The sequence below is a fragment of the Canis lupus genome, chromosome 6, assembly GCF_011100685.1.
Source record: "Canis lupus familiaris isolate Mischka breed German Shepherd chromosome 6, alternate assembly UU_Cfam_GSD_1.0, whole genome shotgun sequence".
Lineage (NCBI taxonomy): Eukaryota > Metazoa > Chordata > Mammalia > Carnivora > Canidae > Canis > Canis lupus.
Window position 1 is genome coordinate 43,066,973 of NC_049227.1, and position 14,718 is coordinate 43,081,690.

A 14,718-nucleotide genomic window follows, 5' to 3' on the forward strand; every position below is an offset into this window, starting at 1 on the left:
CTCACTCCCCCATCCAGCCGCCCGACCCATGTTCAAAAAAGCAACTTGAAACATATGTTTTTATTTGACAAAAAAAGAAAAGGGGAAAAATGTGACAAGCCATAGCCATCCCCTAACAAACTACAAACTCTTGGAATACAAAATAAAAAGGAAATCCAAGCAGTCTTGATGAGATGAAAATTTGGTTTCACAAAGCTGAAAAATCCGTTACAAAGTCTCTATTGTATAAATATAGTCAGTCTTATCTTTAATGTAGAGTCAGACCAAAAAAAAATGTGTTGGTATAAGAAATCGCCCAGTCCTTGAATATACCAAAATGCTCATTTGTCTTCCCAGCCAAATCAGGTGATGCTTACATGAGAATTACTTATGCCTTCCACTCTAGGTAACCAAATGGGATTTAAGTATTTTATCTCCCCCTGTGCAAACCATTATAGTCTTGGTTTAAGAGAGAAAGGCTTTTCCCATATAAAATCTAACATGTGTCTGTTCTAAAATTGATTATGGTGATTGCTGCACAATTCTGTGAATATACTAAAATCCATTGAATTGTACATTTTCAATGAGCCAATTGTATGGTATGTGAATTATATCTCAATAGGGCTGTTAAAAATATAAAATATGTCTAAGGAACAGGTGATTCCAATATTATAACTCAGGAGCTCCTGGCAGGACATAGGGAAGATCTGTAGAAGTCGGTACACTAAGGGATAGCAAAAGGGAGATGGTTAAAGCATTATGCCTAAATCAGTGGAGTCTGAGGTCAGTCTGGGGGCACTCAGTTTCAAGATGTCAGGATAAAGAAGTCAAGAGGGTATATACTTTTTTCTACTGCTTCCAGAGTCATCTAAGGACCTTGTATGGCTCTTGTCACCAAATAAATTTATTCAGTGGGAAAGGAGATGCTTTCTGGGTGTTGCTGAAGCTACAGAAAACTTTACACTAGAGTTCAGGAGCTAGGTATCTGCATCCATTGGGAGAAATTCCAATATCGCTACAGGATCTGAGAGCCTGACTCCCACGAGAGGAGGATACCCCCCAAAGCTTCTAGATTTATTGAACCAATGGGACTGCCTGCCTTCAGTGATGCTACTGATGACCAGAGGTCACAGCAGGGCCCGGTTCTCACTGACCCTTTTCTAAGGCCACTGCCAGGGCAGCCATGCCTCATCAGAACAGCAGACCCTTTTTTTTTTTTTTTTTTAGCAGACCCTTTTTATGGCAGACAAACCACCCTGAATTGCCATCCCATGCTATACCTACACTGTGGGCACCAGGTGGCCACTCAGAAAAGGAGATAGGCACAGCCAAGGATAACTGGACCCTTGACCAAGGGATGGGCATGCCAGCCTGACAACATGGGAGGGAGGATCACCAGTAGTAAAAAGAAAATGGGAATTTTAAACTCTTGCACTGATTTTGCCATTGTAGTTACTTGAAGTCCATCAACTATACTGGGTATAAAAGTGGAGAAAAGAGGCACAGAGGACACTCACTTTACTCACCTTTAAGAAAGGATGCTGCCAGAAATTGGGACTAGAAGTCTTTTTAGTTTTTTTAGCACACAGAAGAAATGGGAACAGGAAACAGAGAAGGTTAGGGGCTTGAAAGCATGACATGTACCAGTTTGCCAAATATCTTGTTCAATTCCTCTAGTCTTTCCTCCATGAAGACTGATCTGGTCCTCTGGCTCAGGTATAGGCTGGGAGTCAATTCCCTTTTTTGGCCAGCCTAGAAAATGTTTATTCTGCAGCTGAGCAGATGGTTAAGCTTAGAAGCAGACATCCTAGCCACCTCGGGTCCTTCCCGTTGTGGGCCGGATCCTCCAAGACAGCCCCGTTAAAACCTTGGCTTCCTTATGTTCTTTCAAAATAAGATACCCCTGTTCCAATGATAAGGCTCAAATCTCTATGAATGGGGCCCTCAAGGACAGGAAATTTTCCTTACTGGTAAGGTTTGTCATCTCTGTGGGTCAAAGCAAGCAGAGAAGAAAGCTAGAACATCTGTGTTTGGGGCTTACCTGGCTGTCTTTAGTGTCCTAGGGAGATGGTGGGATGTTAAAAAAAAAAAAAAAAAAAAAGTGTGTGTTGGGAGACTAGATCCACCAGGGCTTTCGGTATTTTCTTGGTGCACTTTTTCCTTTGGCTCCTGTGAGAATATTTATTGCTTACTGAGAAAAAGGGAGTAAAGTACCTAGTTTTAAAAATAAAACAAATAAAACTTTCCTTCTTGCCTCTCTTTGTGCTTATCGAGCCTTTTCTTCCCCAGGCCTTACTCACCTTGCCCTCAGCCTATGTGCACGAAATTCAATGTGAGCTGGTTATCCAGGAGAGACGAATCCAGGCTACCATGATGGTCCAGGAGGGAACGCCAACACCCTCCTTACCCAGCCTCTCTCCTCAAGAGATCATGAGCTGAAGGGCATATCATCGGACAAACCTCCAGCTGCTTCTGCCCTTAAATAAGGGGACAGAGGAAGTTGTTTCTATATTTAAGAAGAGAGAACTATTTTCATTCCAGAGCTATAAGAGTTATGAGCAGATGAAGCTATGACTCTGGCGGCTGGACCATTTTGGGAAACAAGATGCAAGCAAGGGAGTAATATACAAAGTGTGGGTATATTTGACAGGTTTGAGGCAAGCAGAAAGGAGGGCTTGGGTATTCTATAAAAAACCTAATATCTGAAATTCAAACTTCTTCTGATAAGGCCACAATGAAGAGATTTCCAGCAGGAAGCTGGCACCCAAATTGCCACAGGCTTGCAAGGTGACGTGCCCAGGTGAGGAGGCAGGGGAGGCAGGACAGTGCCTCTCACAGGTCCATGTCTGGGCCTCCTGAGGATGTCTTCAGTGGCACGGAGTCAAATCCATCAGGAGTCCTCTGAAAGAGAGATGGTGACAGGAGCTGGCTGCTGCACGGGGGCAAGTTTGGGAAACAAAGGAGAGAAATGGAAAATAGGTGACAGAAGGAACCCTTACGGAATTCCTGCTTCCAGTAGCTTTGTGGAAACAGACATAAGATACCCTCTATTCTTCTTGGTCCTTTCAGTCAGTCAGAAGATAAGAAAAATCTTTAAGATCCCCTGCTTTGCATCTTTCCTGATTTCTAAAAACCCAGAAAGACTCAGGAGTCCCAGGGGAAGTTGTTGTCTCATTGATTAAATACATGCACGGGCACGCAATGCAGGTTCATGCAACGTCACCGTGATAGGTCAGCATAAAGGGAATGAGATTCAGCAATCTAAACACCCACCAGCCCTCCCCTCCCCATCCCTCCAGTCCACTCCTCTCTGTTACCACCCTCCCCACCCACACCTGTTTGATGAACTGGTTCAGGGCAGCAGTGAGGTATGGGTTCTGGCAGACTGGGGATGCAGAGGGCTGTGGCCCTGGAGGCGTTTCTTGGATGCTCTCTGCTCACCCCACACCCAGCGACAGTGTTGTCAGCATTGCATTTATGAGCTTCAAATTTGCTCACCCACCCACACATACACAGCCAACTATCCGGCCTCCACAATGCTCAGCCGTGAGCACCATGACTCAGCCCCCCAAGGAACCAGGGCCCAGACATCAGGGGACAGCACCCTCCACTGGTCAAAGGAGAGCCTTGCTTCTATCAGAAGTTGATCCTAGAGATCGCCTCTTCCCCACCCTCCAAAAAAAAAAAGGGGGGGGGGGATGATTCTTACAACGTGGATGGTTCAATACTCCTTCTGGAAGTTAAAAGGCCCAAACAGTCCATCAACTGGAGTGCATGTTGGGAGAGAAGGAGCCTGGTCAAGAGCAGCCTTGGGCCCCATGGGAAACAGTAATGGTGTGGAAATACTGAAGGTAGAAGCCAGGATTTTGAGGGTGGGGGGATAGAACAGTCGGGAGGGTGGGGAGTAGAGTAGTGAGTGGTCCCTGAACAGTGTGGGACCATTCAGTGTCCTAGGACTGGTGTCTTCTCCAGCCCTCCAGGCTGACCTCAGTAGGGGCGCTGGCCAGCCTCCCTACCTTGGAGGTAAATGATTTGATCTTCCCAAAGAGTGACTTCTTGCTGGTAAAGATGAGGTCATCCTCCACATCCTCGCCTTCCATGATGGCACAGCTGTCAGCTGCTGGCAGGTCACAGTCCTTGAGCGTAGCGTTCATCACCAGCTTAGAGTACTTGTACTCCAGTCTATGAGGCAGGGGGAATGGGAAAGAGAAAATAACAAATTGTGGAATAAGGGAGAGGGGAGGGAGAAGGACTGGGCCATAAACAGGTAACCACAGGTAAGGAAACTGAAGCATAACAAAATGGTGTGAGGCCTGGGCATATAGCTAAGGAATCTTGATTTCCAGCTCAGCAATCTTTTTTGTTGTTGTTGTTGTTGTTGTTGTTGTTGTTGCTGTTGTTAAGGCTGGCTGTTGCTGTGTACCCAAAGCCTAATAGAAATATTGGAATCACAAAGTTATTATTTTAATTATTAATAATAACAACAAATTGAGGATACTATGCTTTTGAGCATCTAACAGTCATTTATAGACTGCCATGTGGTACTGTCCCTGTTCCTGAACAGGGTCAGGATAGCCAAGGTATACATTGGATAAGTGGCTCAACAAGTCTCTGGCCAGAGTCACAGGGTCTGTGGCGAACTCCAGAGAAAAGCCTCATGAATTTATTTATTGGCTATTCTCTTCCCGGTTCAATGATCCAATCCTGCCCATCCCCAAACTCCGATACCCCATCATGTACTTTTGATTCTTTTTCCAAAAGTAACAGGTCAAGACGGTGAGCAGGATGGCAGTACAGGTGCCTGCAGAGATGCCCACTTTCAGCCAGAAATCGATCGTTTTGCAGATGGTGACTCTCTGTTCAGGCAGGGAGATGCCACCCACGCATAGCTTTGGTTCTCGCCACACATAAGTAGTCTTCTATTGGGGAGAAAAACAAAGGAACTCAGAGATCACATTTCATCCTCTCCTGGGACATCCTCAAGCAGAGAAACCCACCTGGATCCCAGCCACGCAGCTGCTGACGATAGCGTGGTAGTCAGCAGGGGAACAGAGCGGACAAGCAGCCAGGCTCTCCCACAGGAAGTGGAAGTTACAGCCATCACAGGTCCCATCGGAGCATGTGCTAGCAAAGCAGAAAGGAGACTTGAGTTGCTTACTCGTTGGATGGTGGGAGTCCTGTCACCTGATAGCTAGCCTGTACCATCCTCTCCTTGCCAAACTGTTAGCCCCACCAGGGTCCTCCCAATTAGTCCTTAATACAGATTTTGCTCTCTGATTTCCCTGATGACAAGAGGCCTTTCAGCCTCCACTGGGCTGTCTACTCTATGCCTGTTTGTTTCTGCTAACGTAAGATGAGAGCTAGTGTCAGGTGTCTGAGCTATAGCATGGTTGCCCCAACCAACCCCTCAGAGGCCCCTGCTCTCCCCCATGGACTTGTGACATTTTGCCAAAGCCACTGTGATGCAGCTTCCTGGGGGATGGGTTTCAGGAATGAACTTCAGGCCATGGATATCTGTTAGGTACTTTACTGTGATGTTTACAACAGCAAGAACAGTGTCTTCTGCTTTGACAACACCGCTGAGCCAAAATAGCCTGCTTTGCTCCCTATCTCCCTGAGCAGCTGCTATTTAGAAGCAGCATTTTCCAAACCATCTTCCTCAAGACACCTGTGCTTCAAGATGTTAGTAGGGGTTATATGGGGTGGGGTGGGGTGCAGTGGGGGAGGAGTACTATAAGCAAATAGGTTCCAGAGTGCTCAATTTAGTGTACTTAGCTATTAAACTCAGAATTGGGTTTTTTGGTTGGGGAGAGATTCCTAGGATTCTTTAAACCATTACTTCTAATAATAGCTAGTACATGCCAGGGAATCGAAAGTCCACAAGTCTCACGGTCTCATTGAATCCCCACAACCACCCCCTGAGGGAACTTCTTCTTATCCTCATTTTACAGATATGGAACAAGAAGCCCAGGGAGGATAAGAAATACACAATAACAATAGCTAGTAAGTGGAGGACATGAATCCAATAACCACTTGGCTATGCCACTGTCCCCATAATGGCATGAGAATGTGAGAGTAGCTTGGACTCTTCCTTCTGCCCCATTCTTGACATCTGAAGATTGAGAATTTGGAGCCATGCCTGTGTCCCCAAGAGCCCATCGATGGTTCTCAGATTGTTTTCTCTTTGGTTCTTGGGATGAAACGAATCCAAAGAAGCAAGACATTGTCACACCCCTTTACCTTGGCAGTGACAGACTTCCAGGGGCGGGTTTCAGTGGACTGCATCTGACACGGATGGTGGTTGACCTCCCAAAACTACAGGACTGGGTCACATCGTTGGACCTGCAGAGAAAGCCAGCCCCCGCAGGGGAACGAGTCACTCACCTGTTTCATTGGAGAGTCACTCACTGAGGTCAACATGGAACAATTCCCTTGCTGGGGAAATCAGGACTTGGGAGTGCACAGGCGTTGGTTTATACACCGAGAGAGTGGGGCTCAGGGAGATCCGGTCAAGGGGAAAGGCACTGGTCCAGGAAAGGTTAGCATATGCATAACACCGGAGTCTCCTAAGGCAGAAGGGAAGTCAGCCACAGATAAGCCCATGTTTCTCCCTGCCTCCGGGGCAGACCTGCCCCAATAGTACCCCAAAAGCTGGGATCAGTGAACTCCCAGCCTGTAGCTGTCATTGCTGGGTGAATCTGCTAGACATCGGACATGTTCTGGCTTGATAAGTAGGTGGCTGGAGAGAGGGATGCACCAGGAATTGTGGAGGGGCTAGGTTTCCCTTGCATCGGCCTGGTCTCTCATCTTCACCTATAAAAGAAGATCACGTCCGGTATTCCCAAGGACTCCGGGTGGAAAAGTTCAGCTGGGGAGGTGATTCCATCCAGAGTCATATCTGTTGTCACCCCTGCCAAATTAGAGCTCCTAATTAGTTGTCACTAGTAGCATGAGCCAGCAACCACTTCAATTCTTTCAATACCTGTCAACATCCAAACCTTCCTCCATCTCCTCACATCCCCGAATGGCTCATGAGAGGGCGAACCAAAGTTTGTCAGAGGCCCCAGGGGGCACTTGGCACCCCGGGAAGCAACAGAAGACAGAGATCAAGAGGTTGGGTCCCTCATCTGGGGCCTTTTTACCTCAGAGCCCGGTAGCCTCACTGTCTCATACACACATACACGCTCAACGAGGCTGGAGCGGCTGGGTTACTCACCAATAAGTCGGTCGGCGAGGCTGACAGGCTGCGAGGACACTCCAGCCTTGTAGCCTGTCACCTCTGGGGGGATGATGACCGCCTGGCAGACGTAAGCTGTGATGGATTTGGAGAAACCCGACTCACCCTCAGGAATCCGGAGGTCAGTGACATTGTCTGCACACACGGACATTTTCTTACCCTGGGTTGGGGGACGTTGGGGGGAAGGAGAGGGATGGAGTGAATGAATGGTCACAGAACTCCCAAAGTGGAGGAGGCCAGAGTGCTTGCACGTTTGAAATTTCAGCCTTCCAACAGTATGTCGGTATGTCGCAGTGGAATGATTCATCCCAGATCTAATTACAAGACGGATTTTTTTTTTTTTAAGCTAAAAATAAGACCTCCGTGTCCTAGTTACTGCAACTCTGGCCCAGGGTCGCAAGCCTTGTTTCCTTGAAGTCACATGGGAGCCTCATATGAGCAGGGTTGTGATGGTGGCAACTGATCTGGAGCTCTAATCTACCAACCCACCAGACAATGTATGATTTTCAATATTCTAAATTTTATTACAAATGAAGTTATGTCAGTTGCTAAATATGGTGATTCTTAGTTTATTTTTTAGCTTGTAAGATATAAAGAACATGAGAACAGAAAGAAACCTTACATTATGGTATAATAAAGAGTTATTTTGTCTTTGCACTGACAGTCTATGGTGTGACAGTACATAGTAAGAATTTCTGAAAAGAATAAAGGAGCAAAAACCAAAAAAGGCAATCTCTTCAAATTCCCCATTTTCATCTCTCTCCCAACTCACTGAATAACTTTGCTACATGGGTCTTGCTTTAATCAGTTTCAATTCCTGAGTTATCACTAACTCACTTCGGAAGCTTCATTTTAACTTATTCAAAGATTTTAAAAACAAGATAGAGACATGTATCTCTAATCTTCCATAGGTTAGTTTATTTCTTTTTTAAAATTGAGATATAATGGCCATGGAACATTGATTAGTTTATTTCTTGGCATGTTCTCTCTATAAACACAAATCAACTTTTTTTGCACACTACAGAAGGTGGTAGAGCTGTGCTGTGCAAAGGTCTCACGACCACACAGGGTCACAGACTAAAGACTCAAGGTGCCCTTTATTTTGTAACATTTGAAACTAACTCTCAAACTGCTAATCCTGGCTTGTTTGTAATTTAGTTAAGTGCAGAAGTGGTGTTATTACTCTACACTTCCGTCTTTGAATTTTGCATCCAAAAAATTTACAGCAGCATGAAATGGCTAAAGGTAACATTCTTTCCATATCCTATAACGCCTTTTACACTACTTTTTTTTTTTTAAACGGTCAGCAAAGGTTCTTAGAGATGAACTGCAAATAGTTTATTTTATCCAGCCTTTAGGAAACAAATGACAAGTGCCATGATTAGTGAACACTGCTTTTTAAAGGGAAAAAAAATCTTCCTCTGGCATTATTTCTATATATTCATTTTGATAGAGAGTAAAAGTCAAGTAGGAGTAAATGAGTATCTTATCTTAAACACCTTTATTTTCCTAAGTGTTTATAATCCAAATGAAATAATTTTAGATCCCAAGGTCCTCTGGAAGAATAACAATCACTTAGAAACCCTTGCGTTTTCTCAATGGCCTGCTGCCTGGTTTTTCGGGCTTTTGCTCCTGTGTCCGTTTCTGGCTCTGACCCACTGGTGTCCCCTTTCAATACGACACAATCGGTACCCACACAGCTTACCTGGTTTCCACACAGACTGAGGGTAAAGTGATGGAAATATTTCAGCCCTTTGGAAGTGAAGCTTGGCCCTCCGGCCAGAGAGACGGTGTTTGCCAAAGCCAAGAAGTTGTAGTCCAGAACCCTGGTGGGGGTGCCGATTGAGAAGGTGCAGTCATTGTAGCACAGAGAGTGGATCTGAGGGGAAAGGGCCCGTCAGGCTGGCTACTCAGGCGGCGCCCTAAGGGGACCGCGGTGGACAGGGGCTGCTAGTGTCCTCGCCTTGTCCAGCCCAGGGGTGGGACAAGTGGACGTAAGGATTGGGTAGCCATTAAAATAAGGGAAATGGGCGAGTGGGGGTTATGTACAGCCCATGGCTCACTTGGTAGCACATATGTGATGTACAAACCCAAGTCTACGATTTTTCAGTAAGGAATTCGGTCGGAGTTTTAGCCTTGTCCCTATGCCTACATGATCGAACTCTCTCTCTCTTTTTTTTTTTTTTTTTGCTCGAACTCTCTTAAGACACAAGGTAGCGCGTCTTGCTTTTCAGCAGAAGACAGTGAGGTGCTAACAGGATGCAGAAGAGAAACTACAAGCCTTGCCTGTGCCCCATTTAAAACTCACTGAAGCCTACCTCCTCCCTCCCAGGTTCTCTACAGGACACTGAGTTTTGGGAGGGGATTTAGGGGCGCCTGGGTGGCTCAATGGGCTATGCGTCAGATTCTTGGTTTTGGGCGCAAGTTGTGATCCCATGGGTCCTAATCTCACGGGTCACGAGATTGAGCCCCACATTGGGCTCTGTGCTCAGAGGGGAGTCTGCTTCTTTCCCTCTGCCCCTTCCCTCCCTTGAGCAGTCTCTTTGGCATAAATAAATAAATCCTTAAAAGGGGGGGGGGGCGGTATTTATTTCCCATAAGTCCTATAGACCCCTTACTCCCATGTTAGGATCCTCATTCAGCAACTGTCATTCCCTCGCATAGCAGCAGAGGGAGCCCCAGGGGAGGAAGTTTGTGGCAAGGCTAAGGTGCCCAAAAGAGGTTGCCCAGGATCTGCAGAACGGTTGCATATACTGCCCAGCTAAACTGAGCGGCATTTATGTGACTGTATAAATGCCTTACAGATGTTTGTGTGTTCATGTGGTTGTGATAGGTAAAATCCAAGCTCATTTAAAAAGCATGAATGAATACCCAAGAGCTGGGCAGCCCTGGTGGCTCAGCAGGTTTAGCGCCCCCTCCAGCCCAGGGTGTGATCCCGGAGACCCAGGATCAAGTCCCACATCGGGCTCCCTGCATGGAGCCTGCTTCTCCCTCTGCCTCTCTCTCTCTGTGTCTCAATAAATAAGTAAAATGTTTAAAAAAAAATACCCAAGAGCTTTTTGTCATGGTGCTTTCTTAGCCTCAGAAAGTACATGGGGGCAAGAACACTGTTTTTCTACTTTAGAAAAAACCTCTAGGATATAAGACAGCAATGCCAGTTAACTGTATGTTCCAGCAAAGGCAGCTGCCCTCCCAAGGGAGACTGGGCAAACGCTGATGATAATATGCTTGATTGAAGTAGGCTGAATGTGAGCCCAAGCTCTTATTCCTTCCCTTTAGGTCTCTACAGAGATCCAGATAACCCTCTGGACCAGATGGTCACAGACCTCCCTAATCCATCTCTTGAAGATGAGACTTCCCATGGTCCTGAAAACCAACCTCTACAGCTAAGAATTTGCCCTCCAGGATCACAGCCTGGGTGCGTGTTCTCAAAGACTCTCACCAGGGAGTAAGCTACAGAGCAGGCTTGGGTATGGCCCCTCAAGAACCCCACCCAGGTCCTGACACCCTCTGAGGTGGGCCATCCAAAGGAGCAAGGTGAAGATGCATGACACAATGCTGGCACCTTGTTGCTCTTGGTCCCTGGACCACAGGGTATGCAGGCCTGAATGCCGTAAGGCTGGTGGGCTTTCAAGATTGTGTTAGGGGGGCAGGAATGGCAGGTTCCTGAATCCCGATCAATGTAAAAGCCAGCAGGACAAGAGGTGCAGGAGGAGCCCATGTCAGAAGCTTCTAGGGCACAGGGACGGCAGTAGGAGGCCACCCCGTCCATGACGTTGGTGACATTGATGGAGTAGATTTTGGCGACGTCATTGGTGTACTTCCTGCCCTGGAAACAAGAGGAGAGAGGGCACAGGCCTGAGACACCGGCAGCAATTGAGTTCTCTAGGAATAGCATATGACTATTTAACACTCTTTATCCTATGATACTTGAGAAAAATCTTAGAAACATCCTAATCTTTTTACTCACTAAAGAGCAGTTCTTTGTTGTTGTTATTTTTTTTTAAGAGTAGCTCTTTGTGAACATTTTGTGTCACATTAAACCAAGACTAACCCATTCTAAATGTTGTATAAAAATATTAAGTGCCATAGGGGAAATATGCAGTAGATACCATCATATGAAAAATAGCAGGTCTTTTCCTTGTGAAAGGGGAAAAAAATGTATTTGAACTTAGAGTGTCATTTTCCCTGGGGGTTGTTTGGATAAGGCTGGATGCTTCTCAGAAGCTGAAATAGGAGAGTTCTATGCTTGACTCCTTCAGATCCTTCTAACCCCTTGGGTTCTGAACCTCACATTCATACTTAAGCTAAGGCCAGGAATCATCCTGGCCCAGAGGTCTCTCCTGGGAGCCAGGAGTCTGGAGAAGGGGAGGAGCTTACTGTCTCATGAAAAGTGGTCCTCTGGAAGGCCCAGGTGAAGCTCATGGTAGCATTCTCCTCGATGATATAGGTGTAGGACTGTTTGCCTTTGGAACCTTTCCATGTCTCCACGGGAGTGTTGGTCCTAGAATTCACACCCTGAACCCAAGACAGACAAGTGAAGAAGACACAATGGCTGGGTGGCTGGTAGGGGACAGGGTTCCCCTACTGCTGCCAAGCCAGGGCCCATCACGGTTGGGCAGACTCATGTTAAACTGTGAAGTCCCTGATGGACAGTCTGTGCCCTTCCTCTGTGAAATCACTATAATTGGGGGTGTCAGTTATGTTGATACACCAAAGGGGCAGAGGGGGACCAACGCTCCCAACAGTCCCAGGAAGCCCCATAGCAGACAAAGAAAGCGAAACATACCACCATGAAGTAGAGCTCACAGTTCACAGAACAGATGGTCTCAAAGACAAATGTGATCCTGGCCACCTCTTTATTCTCTGTGTCTGCCATCACCGACTGTGGAGGTCTGTGGGGGCAGAAGCTGAAAATTAGTGTCAGGGACCAGGCAGCACTTACTGAAGAGCCCGGACGGCAACCAAATGTCTGCTGGGGGACAGGATTAAGTTCTGGGTATGCCGGAAAGAGCGTGGATTAGTCCAATTCTGCTACCTGGCTATGTGACCAAATTGTAGTTTCCTCATCGGTAAAATGAAGGTGATAATACCTTTCTTATCTACCTTCCATCGCTATGGTGAGATCCCAGGGCATAGCAGATGTGGGAGTGCTCGGTAAGATGCTATAGAATCTCACCAGCCGAGCAGGGTCCTCGGAGCTGCAGCATTGCCCTCACCTGAGCTGTTAGAGGCACAGAACCTCAGGCCTCCCCAGACCCACAGAATCAGAATCTGCACACTGCCATGATTCCTAGGTGATGCGTGAGCACATTAGGGTTTGACAAGCTCTACCACCATTAGGTGTAAATTACCTACGTTCACTTAGCAGCTCCCTCTCTCGGGTGGTAGGAGCTTTCCTTGGGTCGAGGGAGTAGATATTTCAGTTTGTCATCTCTTCAGCCAAGTTCTCAGGCTGGTCCTTCTTTTGGGAAAGAGAGAGCCATGCGGGGGTGGGGAGGATAGGGGGGTGTGAGTGAGGGAGGTGAGGAAGCACTTTACTACAGTAGTCAGCTTTGTAAATCGAAAAGTAGTTTTGGGAATGTTACTCCCCCCAAAGCCTAAAAAATTTGCTCACCTTGTAAACAAGATAAAACTGCTCACCTCTGAGTAGTGTAAATCAAGGAAAGGGAAATGAATACCTTTTGAGCAACTATACCGTGGGCTAAACACTGTGCCGGCGATGGAAAGGGGGAGCTTGAAGATGGTAATGGAGACACCAGACTGGCCATAGGGAAACCCATTCAGTGCTCCCATCTCATCTTGAAAGTGTATATCGGCAAAGATTTTGCTTTGGCTTTGGAAATCCATTTATAGCTTAGCTTTTCTTTTGGCTTTGGCCATTTGCTTGTATCCTAAAGACCACCAGTGCCTGTTCCCGTCTACACAGTTATGCCAACCACTGGACTAGAAGAATAATCTCAAAAAAAAAAAAAAAAAGAATAATCTCAACCTGAGTTAGTCCAAAGTCACAGACTGTCAACCCACCTTGTTTTACAGATGAGAGCCTAAAGCCCAGAGGAGCACGGTGACTTTCCCAAGTTCACAAAGCCAGTAAGTGGCAAAGTTCAAGTTCCCTGTGTTCAGTCCAGTGTTCTTTCCACCTTACCACACTGTTTTATTTATTTATTTGTTTGTTTGTTTATTTATTTATTTTAAGATTTTATTTCTTTATTCATGAGAGACAGAGAGAGAGAGAGAGAAAGGCAGAGACACAGGCAGAGGGAGAAGCAGGCTCCCTGCAGGGGGCCCAATGCAGACCTTGATTCCAGGACCCCAGGATCAAGCCCTGGGCGCAAGGCGGCACTAAACCGCTGAGCCACCTGGGCTGCCTGTTTTGTTTTTGCTTTTTTTTTTTAATTTTTATTTATTTATGATAGTCACACACACAGAGAGAGAGAGAGGCAGAGACATAGGCAGAGGGAGAAGCAGGCTCGATGCACCGGGAGCCCGACGTGGGACTCGATCCCGGGTCTCCAGGATCGCGCCCTGGGCCAAAGGCAGGCGCTAAACCGCTGCACCACCCAGGGATCCCCTGTTTTGGGGGTTTTTAAATAACATTTTATCTGGTGGCGTGAGGAAGAAGAATTCAAGTAGCATGTGGCTAATTAATGAGAGAAGCCAGATGAGAAAGAGCACCACCAGTGGGTCTGCCAGTGTGGGCAGCAACTAAAAAGCCACGTTACACTCAGGTTAACTCTGTTAGACCATTGCCGTGCTCTCCTGTTCTGAGCTCATGCTTGCACATGCCGGGAGCTCTCTCCTCTACAACATTCCAAGCTCTGTGGGACTTGGATGTGGCCAAGGTGGTGTGGGCTTCCCCTGAGCTTTGTATTCCTCACCTGAATCCTGGCACAACCAGAGTGAGAATCATGAAGTCATTGTCTGAGGCTCCAACAGCCGTGTAAATGTGATCACCAGCCACCTCCCAGCCTGGAAAAGGAGAGGGGAGAGTTAATGCCCCAGTGGTCACAAGTGCAGGGCAAACGTGCACCCAGATGATACCCTGAAAGAGAGAGAGAACACCATCCCTTGAAGCGACCAGAACCACTGCCAAAACCAAACCATATTATTTATCCTGCTACTTGGTCAAGGACTCTGAAATTCTCAGAGCAAGCCCTTTGAAGTGTGTGCACATTGTTTCTAGCTCTAGTTTGATCTCTAAAACTAAAGTTTGGCAGAATAAAGGTCCATGAGGAGTGGAACTTTCCAGAGAATGCATGGCATGATCAGCTCATTTTTCTCCAGACATCACTGCTATGAAGAAATGCAAAGTGAGGGAGCTCCCCCTCCGCAGGGAGCCGACAGCTCCCAGTAGGTGAGGAGGTACTCACCAGTCATGCCCTTGTACTCAAAGTTGATCCCACTGAGAACGGTGGTTTCCATGTTTGAGGGCAGCGTGTTCCACCATTTGTATTCAAATCCCACGGCCGGCTCAGTCCCAGCTGGGCAGTGGCTGCAAT

General features: G+C 46.8%; 1 protein-coding gene and 1 long non-coding RNA gene across 9 annotated transcripts in view; one reads left to right on the forward strand and one right to left on the reverse strand.

Moving 5' to 3' along the window:
- LOC119872241 overlaps positions 1-3,078 on the forward strand; it is a 9,783-nt gene extending 6,705 nt beyond the window's left edge. The window contains exon 2 of the long non-coding RNA XR_005361046.1: positions 2,269-3,078. This is a non-coding gene — a long non-coding RNA (uncharacterized LOC119872241). The remainder of the gene's footprint in view (positions 1-2,268) is intronic.
- Positions 46-14,718, reverse strand: part of ELAPOR1 (endosome-lysosome associated apoptosis and autophagy regulator 1) — a 70,140-nt gene continuing 55,467 nt past the window's right edge. Inside the window, exons 10-24 of one of the 8 annotated variants that reach the window (XM_038541092.1) lie at positions 14,590-14,718; positions 14,098-14,188; positions 12,006-12,111; positions 11,597-11,734; positions 10,659-11,045; positions 8,922-9,095; positions 7,196-7,376; positions 6,793-6,889; positions 6,220-6,321; positions 4,977-5,103; positions 4,720-4,898; positions 3,996-4,161; positions 3,689-3,744; positions 2,979-3,041; positions 46-2,880 (exon numbers count right to left, since the gene is read on the reverse strand). In XM_038541092.1, coding sequence (XP_038397020.1) covers positions 2,847-2,880; positions 2,979-3,041; positions 3,689-3,744; positions 3,996-4,161; positions 4,720-4,898; positions 4,977-5,103; positions 6,220-6,321; positions 6,793-6,889; positions 7,196-7,376; positions 8,922-9,095; positions 10,659-11,045; positions 11,597-11,734; positions 12,006-12,111; positions 14,098-14,188; positions 14,590-14,718 — 2,030 coding nt within the window. In that variant the 3' untranslated portion in view covers positions 46-2,846. Of the gene's footprint in view, positions 2,912-2,978; positions 3,042-3,688; positions 3,745-3,995; positions 4,162-4,719; positions 4,899-4,976; positions 5,104-6,219; positions 6,322-6,792; positions 6,890-7,195; positions 7,377-8,921; positions 9,096-10,658; positions 11,046-11,596; positions 11,735-12,005; positions 12,112-14,097; positions 14,189-14,589 lie in introns of all 8 variants that reach the window. The other 7 variants (XM_038541093.1, XM_038541091.1, XM_038541096.1 and 4 more) reach the window with 7 other exon arrangements.